The sequence below is a fragment of the Leptonychotes weddellii genome, chromosome 16, assembly GCF_054177405.1.
Source record: "Leptonychotes weddellii isolate Sample4059 chromosome 16, ASM5417740v2, whole genome shotgun sequence".
Lineage (NCBI taxonomy): Eukaryota > Metazoa > Chordata > Mammalia > Carnivora > Phocidae > Leptonychotes > Leptonychotes weddellii.
The window spans coordinates 6460854-6481085 of record NC_138384.1 but is presented as its reverse complement, the minus strand read 5'-3'; the positions used below and the strand labels follow the sequence as shown (position 1 = coordinate 6481085).

Genomic DNA, 20232 nt, shown 5'->3' with positions numbered 1-20232 from the left:
TGTCTGTTAGCCATTTGTATGTCTTCTTCAGAGAAGTGTCTTTTCGTATCTTCTGCCCATTTTTTGACTTGATTATTTGTTTTGTGGGTGTTGAGTTTGAGAAGTTCTTTATAGATCTTGGATACCAGCCCTTTATCTGTAGTGTCATTTGCAAATATCTTCTCCCATTCTGTGGGTTGCCTCTTTGTTCAGGGTTTTTAAAATTACCATGGGAATGAACATGGGAGGAACAGTGATGTCTGCATCATTTGTGGATCTTCTCTGTTAAGGGCAGGAACTGAGCCTTCTTATTCTGACAGCAGTATAACAAGAGCAGATATGTAATGACAACTCAACCTCTGCCAAGCACTGTACTTAAGCACTTCATGTGCTGGTTCTCACATAATCCTCAGAATGCCCTGAGGTAGATCCCGGGACCATTCCCATTTTATCAATGAGAAAACTGAGTCTCAGAACAGTTAACTGACTTGACCAATCTCACATAGATGGTTCCTGAGACTCCAAAGTCCAATTTCTTAACCACTACTTTTATTGCCTGAATCTTACTCACTTCTCCACCTTTGGTGCTTAGTACAGTGCCTGGGGCAAAGCGGATCAGTTATTTAACTTCTCTGTGCCTCTGTTTCCTCATCTGTAGAATGAGGATAGTAACAGAATGTACCTCACAGGGCTACAGTGAGGATTAAATGAATCAGTGTTCTTAAAGTCTCAGTCCTAATCTGAGTTAGCTGAGGTTATGTGGGCAATTCAGGCAGAGGATGCTACTTGTAAACCCTTGAGTGAAGGCTGGTCTTCCTCTCTCTGAGCAAGGCCTTCTTCCTGCTGTGGTGAAAGAGGAAAGGTCAGCCTCCCAGGCACCCAGAGTGGTCCAGTCCATCCCAATGGCCAAGTGGCATCAGAAATGACAAGCAGATTGTTGGCACACCCCAAATAGCCACCGCACAACAAATAATCTAATTGGGCATGGGCAGAACACAGTTGCAAGGGTTAGAGAGCAGGGCCTCTGGGTTACTGGGTTTCAGTTCAAATAGCAGCCATCTCCTGGGGTTGATATGACAACTAAAGAGGATACTATGTTACCAAAGGCACAGGCCAACGCCCAGCACAGGATGAGTGGTCAAGAATGGGAAGTCCACGCAGCAGGGATTTTCATCAGTTTGGTTCATCACCATATCCTTGCTGAAATAGCACTGTTTTCTATGGCTGCTGGAACAAATCACCACAGACATGGTGGTGTAAGCAACCCAGATTTATTCTTACAGTTCTGGAGGTCAGAAGTCCAAAATGAGTCTTGTAGGAATAAAATCAAGGTGCAGAAGGGCAGCTTCCCTCTGGAGGCTGCAGGGGAGAGTCTGTTTCCTTGCCTCTTCCAGCTTCCTCATCCCTTGGCTCCGGGTCTCACACCACCTCCCCCCTTGTCTCCCTGCTCAGCATCCCAACACTTTCCTCCTTCTACAGTCAAAATCTCCTACCTCTCTCTTCATAGGACCCTTGTGATTATATTAGGGCATACCAGATAACCCAGATTACCCTTCCTATCTAAAATCCTTAACTTCATGCCATGTGCAAAGTCCCTTTGCCATCTAGGTGACAGAGGTTCCAGGGATTAGGACTTGGGTATCTTTGGGGACCATTATCCAGCCTACCCCAAGCACCTAGATCTTAATGCACTCAGTAAATACCTGCTGCGTGAATGCGCAAATGCCAGACATTGAGCAGTGCCACTGGCACCACCTTGGCTCGGCCCTTACAAGAGTGACCATAGCAGCACACATGGCCTCTTCGCCTTCAGGTCCTGCTCAAATCTCACCTTCAGTGTGGATTTCCTGACCCCAATTTAACACTGCAGCTTAACTCTGCCATCACACACACTCCTGATCCCCTTTATCCCTTTTAACTTCATTTTCCCTGAAGCACGTTTGGCCTTCTAGCACACTGTAAAATTTACATGTTTATTATGGCTATTGGTATTTATCCATCTTCCTCAGTGGAAACTCAAGGATTACTTTCAGGGCAAGGACTTTTCTGTTTGAGTCTCACATGTCTCCTAGGGGTCTAGAGCAGTGTTGGGCACATAGCCAGGGTTCCATACATGGGTGTCAAATGAACATAGGACCTGCATGGCCTCACCAAGTTTCTCTCAGCTGTGAGTCTGGTTCTTTATCTTTTGTGCTTGATCGTGGCTTTCATAACCATGAAGGCATTGCCTGTGGTGGGGCCAATTGATTCTAGGCAACCTATATATTACCCTGTTCATGGTCTCCACCCTGTTCCATTAACACACTGGCAATTTTGATGTCTAAAATACACATAACCTCAATTCTTATCTCCACCAAGACTTGCGAAAGTCTGGGAGGGCAATGGATGATTTGGCTTTGGATATTTACTGAAGGATAAACTTTTGAGAATTGAGATGATGCAGAGATGGGAGGGTAAGTGATCCCTGGCTGAAGTTGCTGGGGTTTGTTATATTGAGTTATAATGTTTCTAACTAGTCTGCCTAGAGGTGATGAGTTTGTGGTTTCTGTAGTTGGTCAGGCATGGGGTCATGGTGGAGGAGCTTCAGGGTGCCCATGAGCTTCCTGAAACTGCATATGAACTTGTGTATATATGTATGTATGTATATGTATATATATAAGGAGAGTACAGTCCATTGCTTGAATCAGCTTCTCAACAGGAGAAGTGGAGAACTTCCGCACTGCCCCAGCTGTGAGGATTCTATGAGTCTGTGACTCATGACATATAGCTCAAATGAACAGGCTGCACACAGCTCAGGGAGGAAAGGCATGCCCCCTTCTCACCACTCCTACCCCCTAACAAGTCCCCAGGCTACTGAGTTAAAGATGCTGAACCAGGCACTGGTTCAAATCTCAAGTTGGCCAATCTCAGTTTTCACAAGACTCTGGGCATTTCTTGAGGTCCCAGTTGTTCTCATAGGTAGAATTGGGATTGCTCTACTTTATTTGATTTTTGTGAGAACATGAAAGTTTTTCAAGGGTACAAAATGCTGCAGAATCGCAAAGTATTAATGATAAAGAAAATTGCCTTTTTTTTTTTTTTGCTATGTGGCAACAGACTGCCATCCATCCATCCACCCATCCATCCCATAAATATTTGTTTCCTCACAACATGCATAAAAGCTACTGTGTATGTGACAAAAGCTTTATATAAAACACTAACCCTCATTTTAAAAAATCACGAATAAACTGAGGTTCAGAGAACTCAGGTTACTCACTCAAAACCTAGAAAGTGATAGAGCAGAGCCTGATTGAAAACCTAATTCTGACTGCTGCAATGGCAATGTTCACCGTCATCACCCACCAAAACACTCCTGAAGGCAGAAGGGAGGGGAGCTACCTCCCAAAAGGAAGGCGGGAGGACAGGTCTACCAAAGACAGTACCTTGAAATCTGTGTTTCACCTTACAAAGCATGCTCATGTTACAGTGCACTCTGTATTATGCCCATGCTCATCTGAATATCAAAGAGTTTCCCAGCAATCTTTAAGTCCAAGTAATGCTCTGGGAAGGGGGTCTCCCCCCGTGTAGCTCTGCTACAATCCACACCCCAAACACCATTTTCCATGTCAGATGTTGGTTGTTCAGTTTTGAGATTTACCTCCTGCATTGGACTAGAAGTTCCTGGAGGGCAAGAGCTGAATCTGATTCCTCCTTTCTCCCTCCTGAGACTGAGTCTAGTGTCCAGCCTGAAACAAGCACACAGATCATGAATTTGGCAAATACTTACTGCATGCCTGCCTAACCAAGTTCAGGTGCTGCAGGAGAGTCAGATGGGTTGCTGCTCTCAAAACATTTACAACTGAGCTGGAAAGGCTAGGCTTCCAGAACCTGCCTGAAAAGGATCTTCCCGAGACTCTTGGCACCACGTTTTAAAAGCTTGGGACTGTAATGCAGTAATAGAAGAAATGGTAGGTAATTAGACACCAAACAAAATGTGTCATTAAATAGGACAAATTTTGTGAAAAGTGACAACCTGTTCCTCTGGAAAGGCAGCATTGTGTCAGTTAGAGAGCACACCTTGAAGTCACAAAGTACAAATTATTGATGATGAAACGAGTCTTTCCCAAGAGGGAAAAGTTGAAAGCACAGTCACCTGCTCTTGATGCTATCTGTTTTCCCAGAAGGGTCTCAGTCTCTGATTGCTTGGCCTTTGAGGGCCACATTCCAAACTTCAGCGGCACAGATAAACCCGTGTCCCTTTCTGACAAACATGGGTAGGTTCTGGGCTTATTAGATTGAATTCAATTCATGAGATATTTACTGAGCTCACTGTGTCTGTGCAGGCCATGCAGCGAGAGGCAGGGATACATGATGAAGGGCTTGGCAATGAAACAAACTTGGCAGTGAAACAGGGAGTCAAAATCCTGGCTTCTCCGTGAATCAGCTGAGGGATGTGGAACAGGGTTTTTAGCTCTCTGAGCCTTGGTGTTTTAAACCACAGCATGGAGATCCTAATTCTTATCTTGTAGGTTGTTGTAAAGGTTCATTGGGGTGATAGACAAAAAGCTCTCCTCACAGGGAATTGCCCACAGATGACACAAGAAGGGGCAATTGTGGAAAAATTAAGGAAGTGATCTTTAATTTTAAGAAACCTCGGGTCTAGTGAAAAGACCAGTATGTTAACAGGTAAATGTCATTAGTATGATGGGTGCGACTATTTTTTAAAGTGAACATTTATTGAGCGCTTACTGTGGGCCAGATACTGTGCTAAACGATTGTAGCTGGATAAGCTCATTTATTCTGCACCAAACGATGATAGCAGGAACCACAACTGTTTCCAGTGGGGCACATGAGGCATAGAGGCAGTTTAAGTAACATGCCCAGGGGCACAGAGCTGGAAAGTGATATGAAGCAGGGTTTGAACCCAGCAGTCAGACTCCAGAGGAAGATTTCAAGGCACAACAAAAGAGAAAGAAGTCAGGAGAGGCTTCACAGAGCTGATACTAGAACGGTGAGCAGTTTTTCAGGCACCAGCCATGAGAGAAGGAGCCCAGGCAGGAGGAAAAAGCAGCTGCAAACAGCTGGTGGGATGAATAGCTTGTTCTGTTCGGGAATTCAGGTGGGTGTGTGCAGAGGGTTTGGGATGAGGGTGGTGAGGATCTAGAAGATGAAGGGGGGGACACCTCAGATGCCAGGCATAGGGACTTGGGACTTTAACCTGGAAGAAATGAAGGACCAATGATGGATGAGAAAGACGGGGTCACTGGCATGTAGGGAATGCGCCTGTCTGCTAGGTTCAAAGAGGAAATGACTCTGGGTACTCTATTTGGATAATCAGGCTTATATCATATCATATCACGTTTTCCAACTAAATTATGACTTTCTAGATATTGTGTATGTGCAAGTCTCCCCTTTCCCCTACTGGCCAATAAGTTCCTTAAATGGGTGCTTGAAGAATCAGGTGAATGAGTGATGACAAGCATGAATGAGTAAATGGGAACTGAAGTTGTGAACTGAGTTGTGAGCTGGATTTAAGAAAATGCATGTAGCTGGGGTGGGTCGTGAACCTAAATGTGAAAGGGAAACAGAAAAACTTCTAGAAGAGAGCATAGGAAAATAGAATTGTGGCTGCAAAGATTTTCAAACAGAATATGAAAAGCACTAGCCATAAAAGGAAAGAGTAATAAACTCAACTTCAATAAAATTAAGAATGTCTGTTCATCAAAGGCGCTATTTAGAGAGTGAAAGGCAAGCCCCAGATAGAAGAAATGAGTGTTCCCATATATATGATAAAGAACTCCTAGGGCACCTGGGTGGCTCAGTCATTAAGCGTCTGCCTTTGGCTCAGGTCATGATCCCAGGGTCCTGGGATCGAGCCCCACATCAGGCTCCCTGCTCGGCGGGAAGCCTGGTTCTCCCTCTCCCACTCCCCCTGCTTGTGTTCCCTCTCTTGCTGTGTCTCTCTCTCTGTCAAATAAATACATAAAATCTTAAAAAAAAAAAAAAAAAAAAGAACTATCACTTTGAAGAACCAATTTTTAAAAATGAGGGACAACTCAAACAAGCACTTAAATACATGTATTTAATATATATACACACACACATATACATATTAAAATACATACATACATATGTACATATACCACCACACACCCACCAGAATGGGTGTAATTAAAAGAGCAACACCACCAATTACAGAAGGATGCAGAGCAAATGGAACTCTCATGCATGACTGGTGGGAGTATAATTTGGTACAACCACTTTGGAAAACTGTCTGGCAGTGTTTGCTGAAGCTGAACATATGCCCGCCCTATGACCGAGCAATTCAACTCTTGGGCACATCGATGCAAGAAAAAAGTGCCAACAGCCCACCCAAAGACTTGTTCATAACAGCTCTGTTATAATAGCCCCGAACTGGAAACAATCCAAACATCTATCAGCAGGAAAATGGATAAACATAGAGTGGCACAGTCACACAATGGTATAGTCACATTTACAAAAAACCGACTATGGCTACAAGCAACCAGATGGAAGAATTTCAAAGACATTGTAGAGTGAAAAACGCTGGACGCAAAGGTTCAAGAACAGGAGAAACCAATCAATAGTGACAGAAGTCAGATGGTGGGTTCCTCTGGGAGGTACTGCCCAGACATGTGTCTATGGGAGCCTCTGGGTTCCTGGAAATGTTCTTTATCTTCATCCGGCTGGTGATTCCATGGGCATGCTCATATGGAACAATTCACTGAGCCATACACTTAAGAATAGTGCACTCTACTGTACATTATACCTCAATAAAGATGTTTTGATAGATAATATTTTACAGTTTTGAAACTTGCTGAAGAAGAGGTCTGACATATTTTAGAAAACATTAAGAATGAATTTAAATGTTAAAACAATAAAATTAAAGGCACGGAGCATGAAATAAAAGGGCTAGAATGGGGTGTTTCAAGAGCTGGAGCAGGAAAAGGGAGTGTTAGGGGAGTCAGAACACAGACTGCAGCCACCTAGAGCCAGGCACCAGGGAGAAAGCCTCAGAGAGGTCGTCAACCCAGACCTGCAGGGGACCTGGCCGGAGGGGAAGGGACTAGATTTTGCCATGGAAGTCAACTAGAAGCTAATCATTCCTGGGGCTCCTTGGTGGCTCAGTCAGTTGAGCATCTGACTCTTGATTTCGGCTCAGGTCATGATCTCGGGGTCGTGAGATTGAGCCCTGCGTTGGACTCAGTGCTGAATGTGGAGCCTGCCTGGGATTCTCTCTCTCCTTCTGCCTTCCTCCCACTCATGCTCTCTCTAAGTAATTAAATCAAATCTTAAAAGAAGAAAAAGAAAGAGGAGAAGCAGCAGCAGCAGCTAATCATTCCTGAGCTGGGCAAGGATGCCACTGAAAACCAGGATGAGGACTGGTGGTAACAGCAACAACCAACATAACACTTAGCATTTACTGAGCACCTACTACGTGCCAGGCCCTGTTGTCGGCACTCCACTGGAGTCATCTCCTTTAATCCTCCTGACCACTCTGTGAAGTTACTCTGGTTACCCCAAGTTTACAGAGTGCAGTAACTTCCCTGGGGTCTCCAAGGGTCAGAGAAAGACCCAGGGCAGGCAGGTAGGAAATCCAGTGAATTAAAGGATTTCAAATGACTTCAGACATTTGAACAGGTCTTAGGAGCAGACGGATTACTTACATGGTACCAATTCTGCAGGATAGACCTCCTCATTGTACACCCAGCAGTGTATTGACCAGAATCCTAGGAAAAGAGCAGAAATGGGGTATTTTTTTAATGCTTTCAGGTATATAAACATATAATACCCAAACTAAATTCAAAGGGTACAGTGTGCAAAAGGGTGTGGCTTGAAAGGGGTAAAGTAAATGTTCTTGCACTGAACTTGGTTTGAAAGTAGATATTGGGGGGGCACCTGGGTGGCTTAGTCATTAAGCGTCTGCATTCAGCTTGGGTCATGATCCGGGGTCCTGGGATCGAGCCCTGCATCGGGCTCCCTGCTTCACGGGAAGCCTACTTCACCCTCTCCCACTCCCCCTGCTTGTGTTCCCTCTCTCACTGTGTCTCTGTATGTCAAATAAATAAATAAAATCTTTAAAATAAAATAAAAAGTAGATATTGGGGCAACCTATGCCAAGAGCTGTTATACTGTGACCTCCTATGATCTGGGAGTTTCATTCTGTGTCCTTCAAGTCACTGTTGATAATTCGTCTTCCTCCACGTTGGCAATGTCAGGTTAGGCAGCAAGAGATGAAAAAATCCAGGAAGCTTCCTCCCCTCCCCCTACCCTCCTTCCTTCTGTTTCTTTCTTTTGATAAGTATATATTTATTACACACATATTATATTCCATGCATTGTTTTAGAGGCTGAGGATACAGTGATGAATAAAATAGGAAGTTCCTGCCAGGCCTCATGAAACCTGTATTAAAGTTAGAGAAGACACACAATTCACAAATAAACATACATAATTTCAGGTAGTGATTGAATGCACTGAGGAAAAATGAAGTTAGTTAAGTGGGGGCCTTTCTGAGGAGTTATGTTTAAGCTCTGACCTAAGTAGAATGAAAGAGCAAGCTATGAGAACATGAGGAAAGAGACTTCCAGGATCCAAAATCAGCCAGTGCAAAGGCCCTGAGGTGGGCATACATGAGGCCTGGTCGGAGAAGAGCAAAAAGGCCAGTTTGGTTAGTGCACACTGAGGGAGAGGACAGTGGTAGGAAATGAGGTCACAGAGAAAGTAAAAGCTCACACAGGGCTTTGTAAGGCACAGGGAAGCCATTGGAAGGTTTTGCATTGGGAAGCAATTTGATCTGATTAGCTTATGGGGAGAAAGAACTCACAAGGGGGCAAGAGAAAAAGCAAGGAGGGCAAAGAGGAGGCCATTGCTGGAGTCTAGGGGAAGTTGATTAGTGGCTCTATCAGATGGTACTGGCAGAGGTTGTAGGACGAGGCTGGATTCAGGAGACTGTCTACAGGAAGAGCTGCAAGGTTTGCTGGTGAGAACAGTATGAGAGACAGAGGTCAAGGATGTCCCTAAGTTTCTGTCCTTCAGTCCTTAAACGAATGATGCTGCCACAGATTTGAGGAATGATTAGGTTTAAGGGGTAAACCAAGAGTTTAATTTCTGACATGTTGAGTTGCAGATGCCCATTAGATATTCACTTGGAGTTATTAGCAAACTGTTGCTTGGTGTTCGGTGGGGGAGTCATAGAAATCATCTGAAGTAATCCCTTACGGACAGAAAAATCTCAGTTCTCCCTAGTTATTAACATTTATTCATTCAAGTAAATATTTCTTGAGTACCTACTGTGTGTCCCGCACTGTACCGTGTGCTGGGGAGTACAGCACGGATTTGGTCAGAAACAGTCACTATCTTCGTTACAACTTAATTAGTTCACTGGCTTCTGAGACACTTCTCTGAATATTTTGTAAATACATGGAATCAACTCTCAAGAGTTATAAATACTGAGATGCTCTCTGACTCAGCAATTTGGAAGAGCTTAGATTTTCCGAAAGAAAGGAGCTATAAATAGATTTGGACAAATGACAGATTTACTCATAAAATATGCGAAGACCGCCTTAAAATGAATCAGAAGAGACCGCTTAAAATGAATCAGAAGAGACTGTCTCAACCAAATTAATGTTTACGAAGAGTCAACTTGGTGTAATGGAAAAGCTTACAGGGCTAGAAGGCAGAACTCTGGGCCTGTGTGTTCCGCTTCGACTAGGTCACATGTATGACCTTGACTGAGTCCTTGACTCATCTTGGTCAGTTTTCTCTTCAACAAATTGAATCTGAGAGTCAGTGTTTTCTAAAGAGGCTCCAAACTATTGAGTTCTTTCTTTGCATTATTTCTTTTACTGGATTCTCATTCCTCTTTCCAACATTTATTAAAAAAACAAACCCCCAAACTCCAAGGTGATTCTTCTCTTCTATGAGGGCTCATTTTTCAAAGCAAAATAAAGCTTTTTTTTTTTTTTTAAAGATTTTATTTATTTATTTGAGACAGAGAGAATGAGAGAGAGAGAGCACATGAGAGGGGGGAGGGTCAGAGGGAGAAGCAGGCTCCCCGCTCGGCAGGGAGCCCGATGCGGGACTTGATCCGGGGACTCCAGGATCATGACCTGAGCCGAAAGCAGTCGCTTAACCAACTGAGCCACCCAGGCGCCCAAAGCTTTTTTTTTTTTTTTCCATTTTGCAACTGGAAAATTTTTTTCTGATTGTAAAAATGATTCATGATCAGAAAAGCACAGAGTAAAAAGTCTCTACAGTGATACCAGTGAGGTAACTATGTCTGTTTTCACCATGGTTGTATCTGCTACGTATCATATGGCAGGTGCTGAATAAATATTTGTTGAATGAATGACCACTGCTGATATCTTGTGAATTTTAGTCAAAAAAAGAAAAAAAGGAGAAAAAGAAAATCCTTTCTCTGGGGGTTGTTTAGCCACTAAAGCAGAAGGGGTCAGTTACAGTCACCAGGGACTGAAATGGCTGGGAGCCTACCGGATCTCAAATTACTGGTTTCACAACAGCTGAGGTCTGAAATCTATGGAATGTGGGGAAACAATAACACCAAATATACCATTCTGATGGCTGTAAACAGTATCAAGGGTGGCTCAGTTGGAGCAATAACAAGAAAGGCTACAAAACAGTCCAAGGGCTGACCAGGAGTGGCTCTTGCAGCTGATGGGAGGCAGGCTCTGCCCCACAGATCCTTCCTCCCACGCTTGGGCCCTCTTCCTTCCCTACAGCACCAGGATGTTTTCTTGGGGCACCTGAGCTGACCTCAACACTTTATTGAAAACCTAGCATCTTTTTCATTGTTAACTCCCCTCTTAGTAAACCAAGGTGATTTTCTGATTACCTCTGGAAGTGAATTAAAGCCAGAACCTGTCTGCAGACACATGCTGCATCTTTTTCTCCCAAATGAAAGGAGGAGCTAATGTTGAAAAACTGGGACATCTGACATGTGGATCTGAATTTTCAGATCTCTTGAAAAATCACTGGTTTTGGCCCCACTGGGCCCTAATCCCATGGAGCAATCATCTAGAGATGAGGGGCAGCCTCCTGCTCTGGACGGGGTGTTGCTCAGCTCCCTGTCATCCCCCTGACCCCACTGTGTTAGTTACATCCTGCCTCCTGTGCTCATTTTCCCAACTTGCTACCTCTAATTATGCAAAAGCACTCGAGCGGCATCTATTAAGTACCAGGCACTATGCAAGTCCCTTGGAACATGACTGAATATAACACAGCTCCTATCTTGAAGGAGCTCACAAACCAACTTAGAAACTGGTTAATTACAGTGCGGTTAAGTCCAGCACAGAAAGCAGGAACATGGCATAGCACAGGGACTCTGACCTGAGAGGCTGCTTGGAGACCTTCCTTGAAGGTCATGTTTGAGCTTGGTTTTGAAAGATGAATGAGTTACTCAGGCAGGTGGGTTGTTGGGAAATACTGCCAACAGCGGGGCTGTTTCTGAAAGCACAAATAAGGTCTTCTGTTGATGAGCCGCCTGTTGCGCAGGTGATCCTCTCAAGCCAGCAACTACCTTTTCCCTGGTTGATGCAGGTCTGTCTACAGTCTGTCTATAGCCCTCTGCCCAGATGTCCCCTGGTAATCAGAAAATCACCTTGGGTTTACTAAGGTGGGAGTTAACAATCAAAAGGATGCTAGGTTTTCAATAAAGTGTTGAGGTCAGCTCAGGTGCCCCAAGAAAACTTATCCTGGTGCTGTAGGAAGGAAGAGGGCCCAAGGGTGGGAGGAAGGCTTTGTGGGGCAGAGCCTACCCCTTCCTTCTCTTTTGTCAAAATGCCAGAGAAGGTTCACCTCTACCAGGAAGAGCCTACGGTCACCTCCAGTTATTTCAACTAAGGCAACACTCCCATTCCGGGGAAACTGGTCACCTGAGGGTAATTCTGTTATTTGAAAGTTGTTTTGTTTTGGAACCTCCTGATAGTTGAAGACTGGCATTCCATGCAATTAATAAGTATTTATCAAATAACTATATTGTACAGAGAACTGTCATATACATCATCTTTGACCCCAACAACCCAGTTGAGAATGAAGACAAAGACAAATCAACTAAAAACAGAAGATAAAATTCAGAAAACATTTATTAAGTGCTTGGTATTCACAATTTTGTTAATCCCTCCATCCATCCAACATTCAGTGAGCATTACCAGGGCCCGGCACTGTGCTTAGCACCTGGAAATCGAGCCGCTTAAATATACAAGCTTGCTGGTGACATGGATAAATAAACCCATTTATAATAAGTTACCTGCCAGAGCAATGTTCAAAGTACAGCAACAATTTGGAGAAAGAAGTTTTGACTGCTTCCAGGGATACTGGGCAGGTATCACGGAGAAGATAAGTTTGAGCTGCTTATCTCTCTTTTTTTTTTTTTTTTTACTTTTATTGTGACATTTTACAACATACACAAAATACAGAGACTAATACAATGAAACTCCGTGTACCCACAACCCGCTTTAACAATTAGTAACTCATAGACACTTTTGATTCATCTATATCCTCACCCGTTTCCCTCCATCCCTTCATTTTGTTTTGAAGCCAATCTGAGACATCCTTATCATTTCATCCATAAATGCTGAGCTGAGTTTGAAGAAGGAACTAGAAATGTCTAGACCTTCCACTATTAACTTCCTTTTCCCCATCTATTCTGCCAGTGACTCTGCCAGAGTTATATACTCTGATTCCTGCGGTGACTCCAAAGCCTGAGCTGGTTCAGGGTAAAGACTCAAGGCTGTACTGGACCCTTTCAGCTGGTTGAAGAAAAAGATTGAACTGATCCAGTGAAAACCCCCTCCTGCCTTATCTGAAATGCTGACCATTCTTCAGGTCCTTGGCCCTAATCGCTAATTCTCCAGAAAAATTGCTAATTCTTTAGAAGCTTATTGAGGGTTGTACAAATGAACTAATGTTTGCACAATCAGGTTGTACAAACAACCTAGTGTTTGAACAAAATGGTGGGTACATTCCACGTTCCCATGTGCCCTTTAACCTCCAGGGAAACCTCAGACCAAAGGGGCTTGCCCTGACTGAGCTCACCCAAAGTTGCTTCCTGTCACAACTCTGATCTTCACCGGGTTGGGACTCTAGTCACATCTTAACATCTGGTTCTCTACACACACATCCAACTCCTTTGGCATTTCCTATCTGTCTGAAAAGTCCCAACATCCAAGCAGTTACTCAACCAGAACACTGTCCTGACCCCCTCTCCCTCGCAATTCTGTCTACTCCTTTAAAGCCGCCCATTATTATCCACGTCCATCGCCATCCTTCGGTTTAGGTCCCCGGGCCCTTCCTTCAAGTACTGCAATATTTAAGCATCTTTCTGCCTTTAGCACCACCCTCCTCATTCTCCACGCAGCTGGGTGATCTTTATAAAACACCCTGTTCAAAACCCTCTCATAGTTCCTAACCCCTGCAGGATCAAGACCAACCTCTTTACCACAGACAAGGAGGCTCTGCAAAATATAAGGCCTATCAGTACTTCTCTAGCTTCATCTGCTACATCTCCTCCGTAGCCGGCAACCAGATGCTCTGAGGGCCTGCTTTCTCGGCTCTCTGTCCTCTTACCCGGGAAGCGCCTTTTCTCTCATCAATAAGAAAAGCTACACCCACTGCGCCCTTGCTTACACGCGTGAGCTCACAAGAGTCCACAACAACACGAAGAAGTCATCACCTTCATTTTGCATATGGAGAAATTGAGGATGGGCACCTTACCCATGGCCACACAGCTACTGAGTGGAAGAGCCAAGGCTCGGATTCAGACTCGCGGCGCCAGAGGCCCCGGGCTGAACCACAGAGTCCCAGGTGCCTGCACACCTTCCACCACTGCAGCAACTGTTCCTAGCGGCGGACAGACGCACCGCGACCAGCTGATCCAGCAGAGGAACGAGGCTTCTGATTGGCCGCCTCCGGCGATCACTGGCGAGGGGGAGGGCCCGAGGGCGCGGGGGCGTCGCGGAGAAATGACGCAACGCCGCGGCTCCTTAAAGGCGCAAGCCCCTTGCGCCGCCGATGGCGCAGGCGCGTTCCGGGGGCTCCGCTTCTCCGAGTGCAGAGTCGGGCTGGGCGGGCGCGCGCCGGACGCGGGCAGCTCGAGGGGTCTGGCGGGGCGGCTGGGGCAGCTGGACCAGAGGGCTGACGAGCCGGCGCCGAGATGGCCGAAGGCAGCGCTGTGTCTGACCCACAGCATGCCGCGCGTCTGCTGCGAGCGCTCAGCTCTTTCCGCGAGGAGTCCCGCTTTTGCGACGCGCACCTGGTCCTCGACGGGGAGGAGATCCCGGTGCAGAAGAACATCCTGGCGGCGGCCAGCCCATACATCAGGTGAGGAGGGGGCCGCGGCGGGCCGGGCGGGGCCGCGCTGACGGGAGCCCGGGGGCGGGCCGGGCCGGGCGTGTCCCGGGAGTCCCTGGTCCCCCTCCCCCAGCCGACCCACTCCTCCCTGGTCACAGCTCGGCGCGGGCTCCCTCTGGACGCCCTGCCGGGCTCCCGGGACAGCCCCTTAGCTTCGGTTACCCTCGGGCCAGACCTGTGCCCCCTGGGGGAACCTCGGGCCTCTGGAATCGACCCCGGAGCCCGGGCCGCAGCCCTCCCGTCCTCCCAGCTCCAGTGCCCACCGCCCGGCGTTCGCCCGGGCCTCCGAGCCGCCGAGGCCCCCCGGACGCCGTCCTGAGGCGGCCCGGGACCCGCACCCGCGAGCAGGGCGGGGCCTCGCCCGGGCCCGGCCCGCGGAGCCCGGCTGAAGTTTGCCGGCCGCTCGCCTCCAAATCGCGCAGTGGGCCGGGCCCGCGCGGCGAACTGAGCCGGGCGCGCCCCTCCCGCGGAGACGCCAAACAAACACTTCCTCGCCAGCTGTGGGCAGAAGGAAAAGCTCGTGGGATCTTCTCCCTGGGATCAGCGATCCGACCCCAAGGCCGAAGTTCCTGTCAGACGTATCTTTTTTCACTCCCGGTGGGAGCTCCATTTAAAAGCAAGGCTGTGCGTTATAGACACGTTAAAGTAAGCTGTAGCTAATTTTAGAGCACTTACTGTAATTCTCAGGATGCGGTTACAAGCGAGGATCATGAGATTTTAGAGACTCAGAGGGCATTTTAAAACAACTAAAACAAAGCTTAACCTGATATCCTAAATCAACTAACCAGGTTAATTAAGGTTGATTAGATGGTGCTTAACCAAGTGTATCAGGTCTTGCAAGGGGCTATATTTTCTTATAGCAACTTTCTGCAAACTGGGTTGCTCTTTTAATAAAAGAAAACAAATACTAAAAGCTGGAGAAACTGTCCAGTAAGCGGGTTAAATATAGACTAATAGAGAATGTCATTAGAATTGACAGGTCAGAAAAAGCAAAATGACGTGCATCGTATTCTTAGTGCTTTGTCCTAGCACAACCCAAACTCCATTTTAACCTTTGCGTTAGGAGATATCTATGCCAACTCAGAAGCAGTTCAGGTGCTCTTGTAACTTGTCCTGGCTGCGCTCTGTAAATCTACTTGGACTCTTTGTGGATTTAAAGGTGGGGTGCAGGGGCGCCTGGGTGGTTCAGACGTTAAGCGTCTGCCTTCGGCTCAGGTCATGGTCCTAGGGTCCTGGGATCGAGCCCCGCGTCGGGCTCCCTGCTCGGCGGGAAGCCTGCTTCTCCCTTTCCCACTCCCCATGCTTGTGTTCCTTCTCTCGCCATGTCTCTCTCTGTCAAATAAATAAATAAAATCTTTAAAAAAATAAATAAAGGTGGGGTGCAGAGAGTCTTTGTTAATACGGAATTTGGATTGCCGGTATGACAGACAGATCCTAGCTGGCAGTTCCAAGATTTGAGCAATCAATATCAAATTGGAATCGGCGGATCAGAGTCTTCCCTGTATCCGAAGTATTCCCTGTTTGGGGAAATACTTAGGACAACTACTTTAGCTGCATTATTGTTGCAGTTCTGTAAGTGGCATCCAGCAGGCTTAAAAGAAAATTACAAATCGCCAAACACATGCTGTCTATCCCCTTTCTATGCTTCAATTTTCTCCATGCCACTTACCACTATAATATACCCTCTATTTCATTCATTTACTTTGCCCATCTTCCCCAACCACAGTGTAAGCTCTGTGAGGTCAGGGATTTTTCCTTTGTCCATTACTGTATCCCTGGCAGCCAGAAAGGACAGTGCCTAGTGGTTCAGCATATGTGTTGAATGAGTGACTGCCTGCCTTTCTTCCCCAGCAGGTTGGACGTTAGATGATTGGCTCTGTTATATTTCATTTCAGATGCTCAGTTATCCCTGATTGAGAAGAGCACTGGGCCTGCTTTCTCCTTCCAGCTTTTACTGTTATAGCTGTGAGCTGTTGGCAGATGACTTACTCTTGACTTCAGCTCACTAGTCTGATAAACGAGAGAGAAAATGTGTCTTTGTCTCATTTAATCTTTGACCTGTGCAGGAATGTGAATAGTGCTTTGAACTCTTCCAGGTCGGCACACAAGTCTACAAAGGTAGTGGTATTTACTGCTCTAGCTGCTGCATTAGGAGAGGTGTGGTATCCACTTGTGACGTGGTGGCAAATAATGATAATATTTCGTAGTGTCAAATGTTACTTATTTATAATAGCAGTAATTTAGGTGTTATTAATTTAGGTGTTATTAATCAAGGTGGCCAAGCTGAAAGGGACTTCAGATCTTTTCTGGTCTAACTCTGTTACTCTTCAAATAAGGAAATGGGACTCAGTGGGCCTTAGTGATTTTATTATGATGAAGTTCCTAGTACTTAGTGGGTGAACTAAGATTAGACTCGAAGTTAATGACACTTCATCTCCTACTCTAACTATACCAAGTTACAACATTAACTCATAACTATTCTTTGTGTAAGCTCTACTGCTTATTGATTCACAATATGTTATAATTTAAATGCTTATCAAGTACTTTTACATACTGTCTCATTTTGATTTTCACTTCCATCTTGTTTAGTAGGTAGGACAGATGTTTTTGACATTTTATAGATAAATATGAATCAGACCATGTGTTTTTGTCAGTGACATTATTTTAAGTTTATTTGACTGTTGAAGTGCTAGAATGTTCTTGGTTGTCTTTTAAAATGGTCAATCTCAAGACTTTTTCAAAGCAATTTGACCAATCTGTATTACTACTTTGAAATAAACTGTTTAGTTAACTTTTGACACCTATGATTTTGGGCTTCTATAATGTGTCTGTTTTGTTTGAAAGGAACTTTAAAGAATTATGTTGAAACAAAATGAATTTGCATGTTCTAGCACTTGATGTTTCTTACTTTCTCTTTTGAAGCTTAAGCATTTGGATCTGTGATGTCATTCATACATGGATTGAGTGTTCAAAAGTCTGGTAGTCTCTGACATTTTATAAAAATTTTAGTTTTGTTTATTATCTTTGGTTAGCCTAGTTTAAGTAACTATCCTAAGCAATGTAAAGTTGTGTGGTTTAGAAACAATGTTATATATTGCTTTTGAATTGGTTCCCAACAGAGGGAACCAATTCAGCTTTGTCAGAGTAGGAATTAAAGCAACTCATTTGGCATACTTTCTACTATTTTAATATGGAAAAGTCTTTTAACCTAACTTATTGGTTTAATCATTTCCTGTGCTTTATCTCTGGTTTAGCATTTATTTTTCCTCCCACTACTCTTAGCTGTCATACACTAGGAAGACTTTCAGTATAAAAGGAAAAAAACAAAACTCGGCTTTAGCAGTAGAACCCTAATGATAACCTGAGAAGAGGTTGTATAGAGTATGTGTCAAGCAGCGTTAGGATACAGATGCTACTGGAAGGCAGGCAGGACCTTCCACAGTCCATCAGTAAGCCCAGTAAGTGGGATTCTGCTTTCCCAGTATGCCCTCTTCGCAGCTCCCTGAAGGACGTTTTTTCCTTCAGTTTGTTGGGAAAACTAAATCTAAATGTGGCTGACGGGGACGCCTGGGTGGCTCAGTCGGTTAAGCGGCTGCCTTCGGCCGGGTCATGATCCCGGGGTCCTGGGATCGAGTCCCACACCGAGCTCCTTGCTCAGCAGGGAGCCTGCTTCTCCCTCTCTCTCCCTCTGCTTATGCTCTCTCTGTCAAATAAATAAAATCTTTAAAAAAAAATGTGGCTGACGACCTTTAAGGCAAAATTGAATTCGTTGGTATAACGACCCACAGAATCTTTCCTTTCTCAGCAACCCTGAGACCTTCTGGGAAAGGTTCCCTGAGGCTTATAGGAAATTTCCCTTTCTCTTGAATATTGCAGAGTTTGCTCTGCTTCATGTCTGAGGCTCTTCTGATTCTGGCACAATCGCATTGATCTGATAGAGAGTTCAGACTCTTTTCTCTTATGAGCTGTGTTTCTTTGGGAGTAATGTAGTTGAAAAGGATTTGAAAACGAACCACTGTATGATTCTTCAGGGACAGGTGTAGGTTCCTGTCTTCTATTCACTTTTTTTTGGTGGTGGGGGGTGCTATTTATTTATGACAGATATTCTACATCCGTGATCCTCTCCAGTCAGAATTTCTTTAAAATGTTGCCATTGGCCTTGGCCAGTCAGAGGATAGAGTCCTCTGACTCACCCACCCTGCAAATGGCCCCAAAGATAGCATAGGTTTTAAACTGGCTGTTGAGCCTGCCATTCACCTTGTCAGCCTCAGCCAAGTTCACGTGGTCCTTGGCGCCGATGATGCAGAGGAGTATCTCCACAGCACGTGCAGGTGCACAAACTTGCCTGTGTCCTTCTGCACGTCGAGGGCATGTCTGCTGCCACCGCCATGATCATGGGCCCAGAAGAGCCTCTGTTCACTCTTGAGAATTTCGTTTTTTGGAGGGTAGCTGTTGGAACGTTAATTTGTTTAGCTTTTCGTCCTGGAGAGTAAAGGGAAGAAAGATCCTCAAGATTTTTAGAACCCTTGAGTCAGACAACGGTAAGAATGGCAGTTTCTCCCCCTTGTTTTTCAGGGAAAGCAGGTCCTGTGAGGGTGGAGTGGAGACATTGGGCCCAGAAGCCAGTCTAGAGCATCTTGTACTGCTTTTCTGGGACTTGGTTTCCTCATTTGCGAAGTGAGGTTGGCCTGGCCACATGAACGGCAAATCCCCTTTAAGTGTGAATTGTGTGGCTCCGTGCTATTTTTGTTTTACTTTGTGTATATGTTGTGGAGAGGGGGTCTGTTTCTGTTCTTACAGCTTTATTGTATCCTTTAAAGTTTTGTTGCGCATTGACATTAAAGCGTTTCCTTTGCCCTCTCATACAGGATTTGGTTGGGTATTCTGCTATATAAACCCAGCGCCGTAGAGCTGTTTTGTAACAAGCATTTATTTTATGCTGTTACTCTGGATGTATTCCAAGGCCTAATTATCGATGAGCCTGTTTTGCCATTTAAATCTAAACTTTGACTCATAGATGATGCTGATGAACTACTTAAGGAGGCTAATATGATCTCTGTAGGAAGTCCAAGTTTCAGAGCAGCATGGAAATTGTCATCATCCTTTCTTTGGGCACCTGAAACCTGTCCTGTTAGTACTTGATAGGCACTAGTGTACATTAGTTTTGTCTCCTGTGTGCAGAGCATGCTGTTGGTACTCAAGTCCCTTTTCTTTCACTTGTGCTTTGAGTTTGTGGTCCCCTGCATACGTCTGCTCCTGTCACGGGATTTTGAATGATGACTGTAGCCTGGTAAGTTCCTTAGTGCCCAAGGGTTCAGCTAGAAGCTCCCGGTTCTGAGACTCTTGCTGAGTCTTGAACATTCTTAAAATTCAAATGATGAGACCTGCCCCTTGCTGTTCCTTCATGGTGCTGGGAAATAAGTTGGGCCTGAATATCTTTTAGTGGATCTGGGCCTTGTTTTCATCTAGCCACTGTAAGGCATCCCGAACAACTGCTTCACGAGATGAAATCTGTCCTGAAGGGCTTACAGTCATATAATGCAAAATGATTTTTTTTTCTTCTTCTCCTCTCCCTCTTCCTCCCCCTTCTCCTCCTTCTCTTTCACCTTCCCCTCCTTTTTAGTGTTTGCAATTGTGTTTGATTAAACCCTTTTCTTATGTGAGTTTTTCAGAACTGATATTAAAGTATGTTCCATTTCAGAAGACCAAAGCAGTATTTTCTCTGGCTTCTAAGGAAACTAAGCACTTGCAAATTGGAGCTCTAAGTTTAACATAGATTACTCAATTCAGCTTAAAGGTATTTGTTTATTTATCCGAGATAGTGGTTGCCTGCTAGTAGCAGTGAATGCTCGAATTCTGGAGAGGTTTTTGGAAGGTTTCAAATGATGA

At 45.1% G+C, this 20232-nt stretch overlaps 1 protein-coding gene, 1 long non-coding RNA gene and 1 pseudogene across 4 annotated transcripts in view; 1 reads left to right on the top strand and 2 right to left on the bottom strand.

Moving 5' to 3' along the window:
- LOC145717516 (uncharacterized) overlaps window positions 1-13953 on the bottom strand; it is a 43419-nt gene extending 29466 nt beyond the window's left edge. Inside the window, exons 1-3 of the long non-coding RNA XR_014140784.1 lie at window positions 13708-13953; window positions 7644-7706; window positions 3617-3704 (exon numbers count right to left, since the gene is read on the bottom strand). This is a non-coding gene — a long non-coding RNA (uncharacterized LOC145717516). The remainder of the gene's footprint in view (window positions 1-3616; window positions 3705-7643; window positions 7707-13707) is intronic.
- A 95-nt stretch (window positions 13954-14048) lies between these two features.
- The window catches only part of GAN (gigaxonin), a 61579-nt gene continuing 55395 nt past the window's right edge, over window positions 14049-20232 (top strand). Inside the window, exons 1-2 of one of the 3 annotated variants that reach the window (XM_081806324.1) lie at window positions 14049-14313; window positions 14842-14988. In XM_081806324.1, coding sequence (XP_081662450.1) covers window positions 14147-14313; window positions 14842-14988 — 314 coding nt within the window. In that variant the 5' untranslated portion in view covers window positions 14049-14146. The remainder of the gene's footprint in view (window positions 14314-14841; window positions 14989-20232) is intronic. The other 2 variants (XM_006745321.3, XM_081806325.1) reach the window with 2 other exon arrangements.
- Window positions 18472-20232, bottom strand: part of LOC115944882 (small ribosomal subunit protein eS21 pseudogene) — a 9340-nt pseudogene continuing 7579 nt past the window's right edge.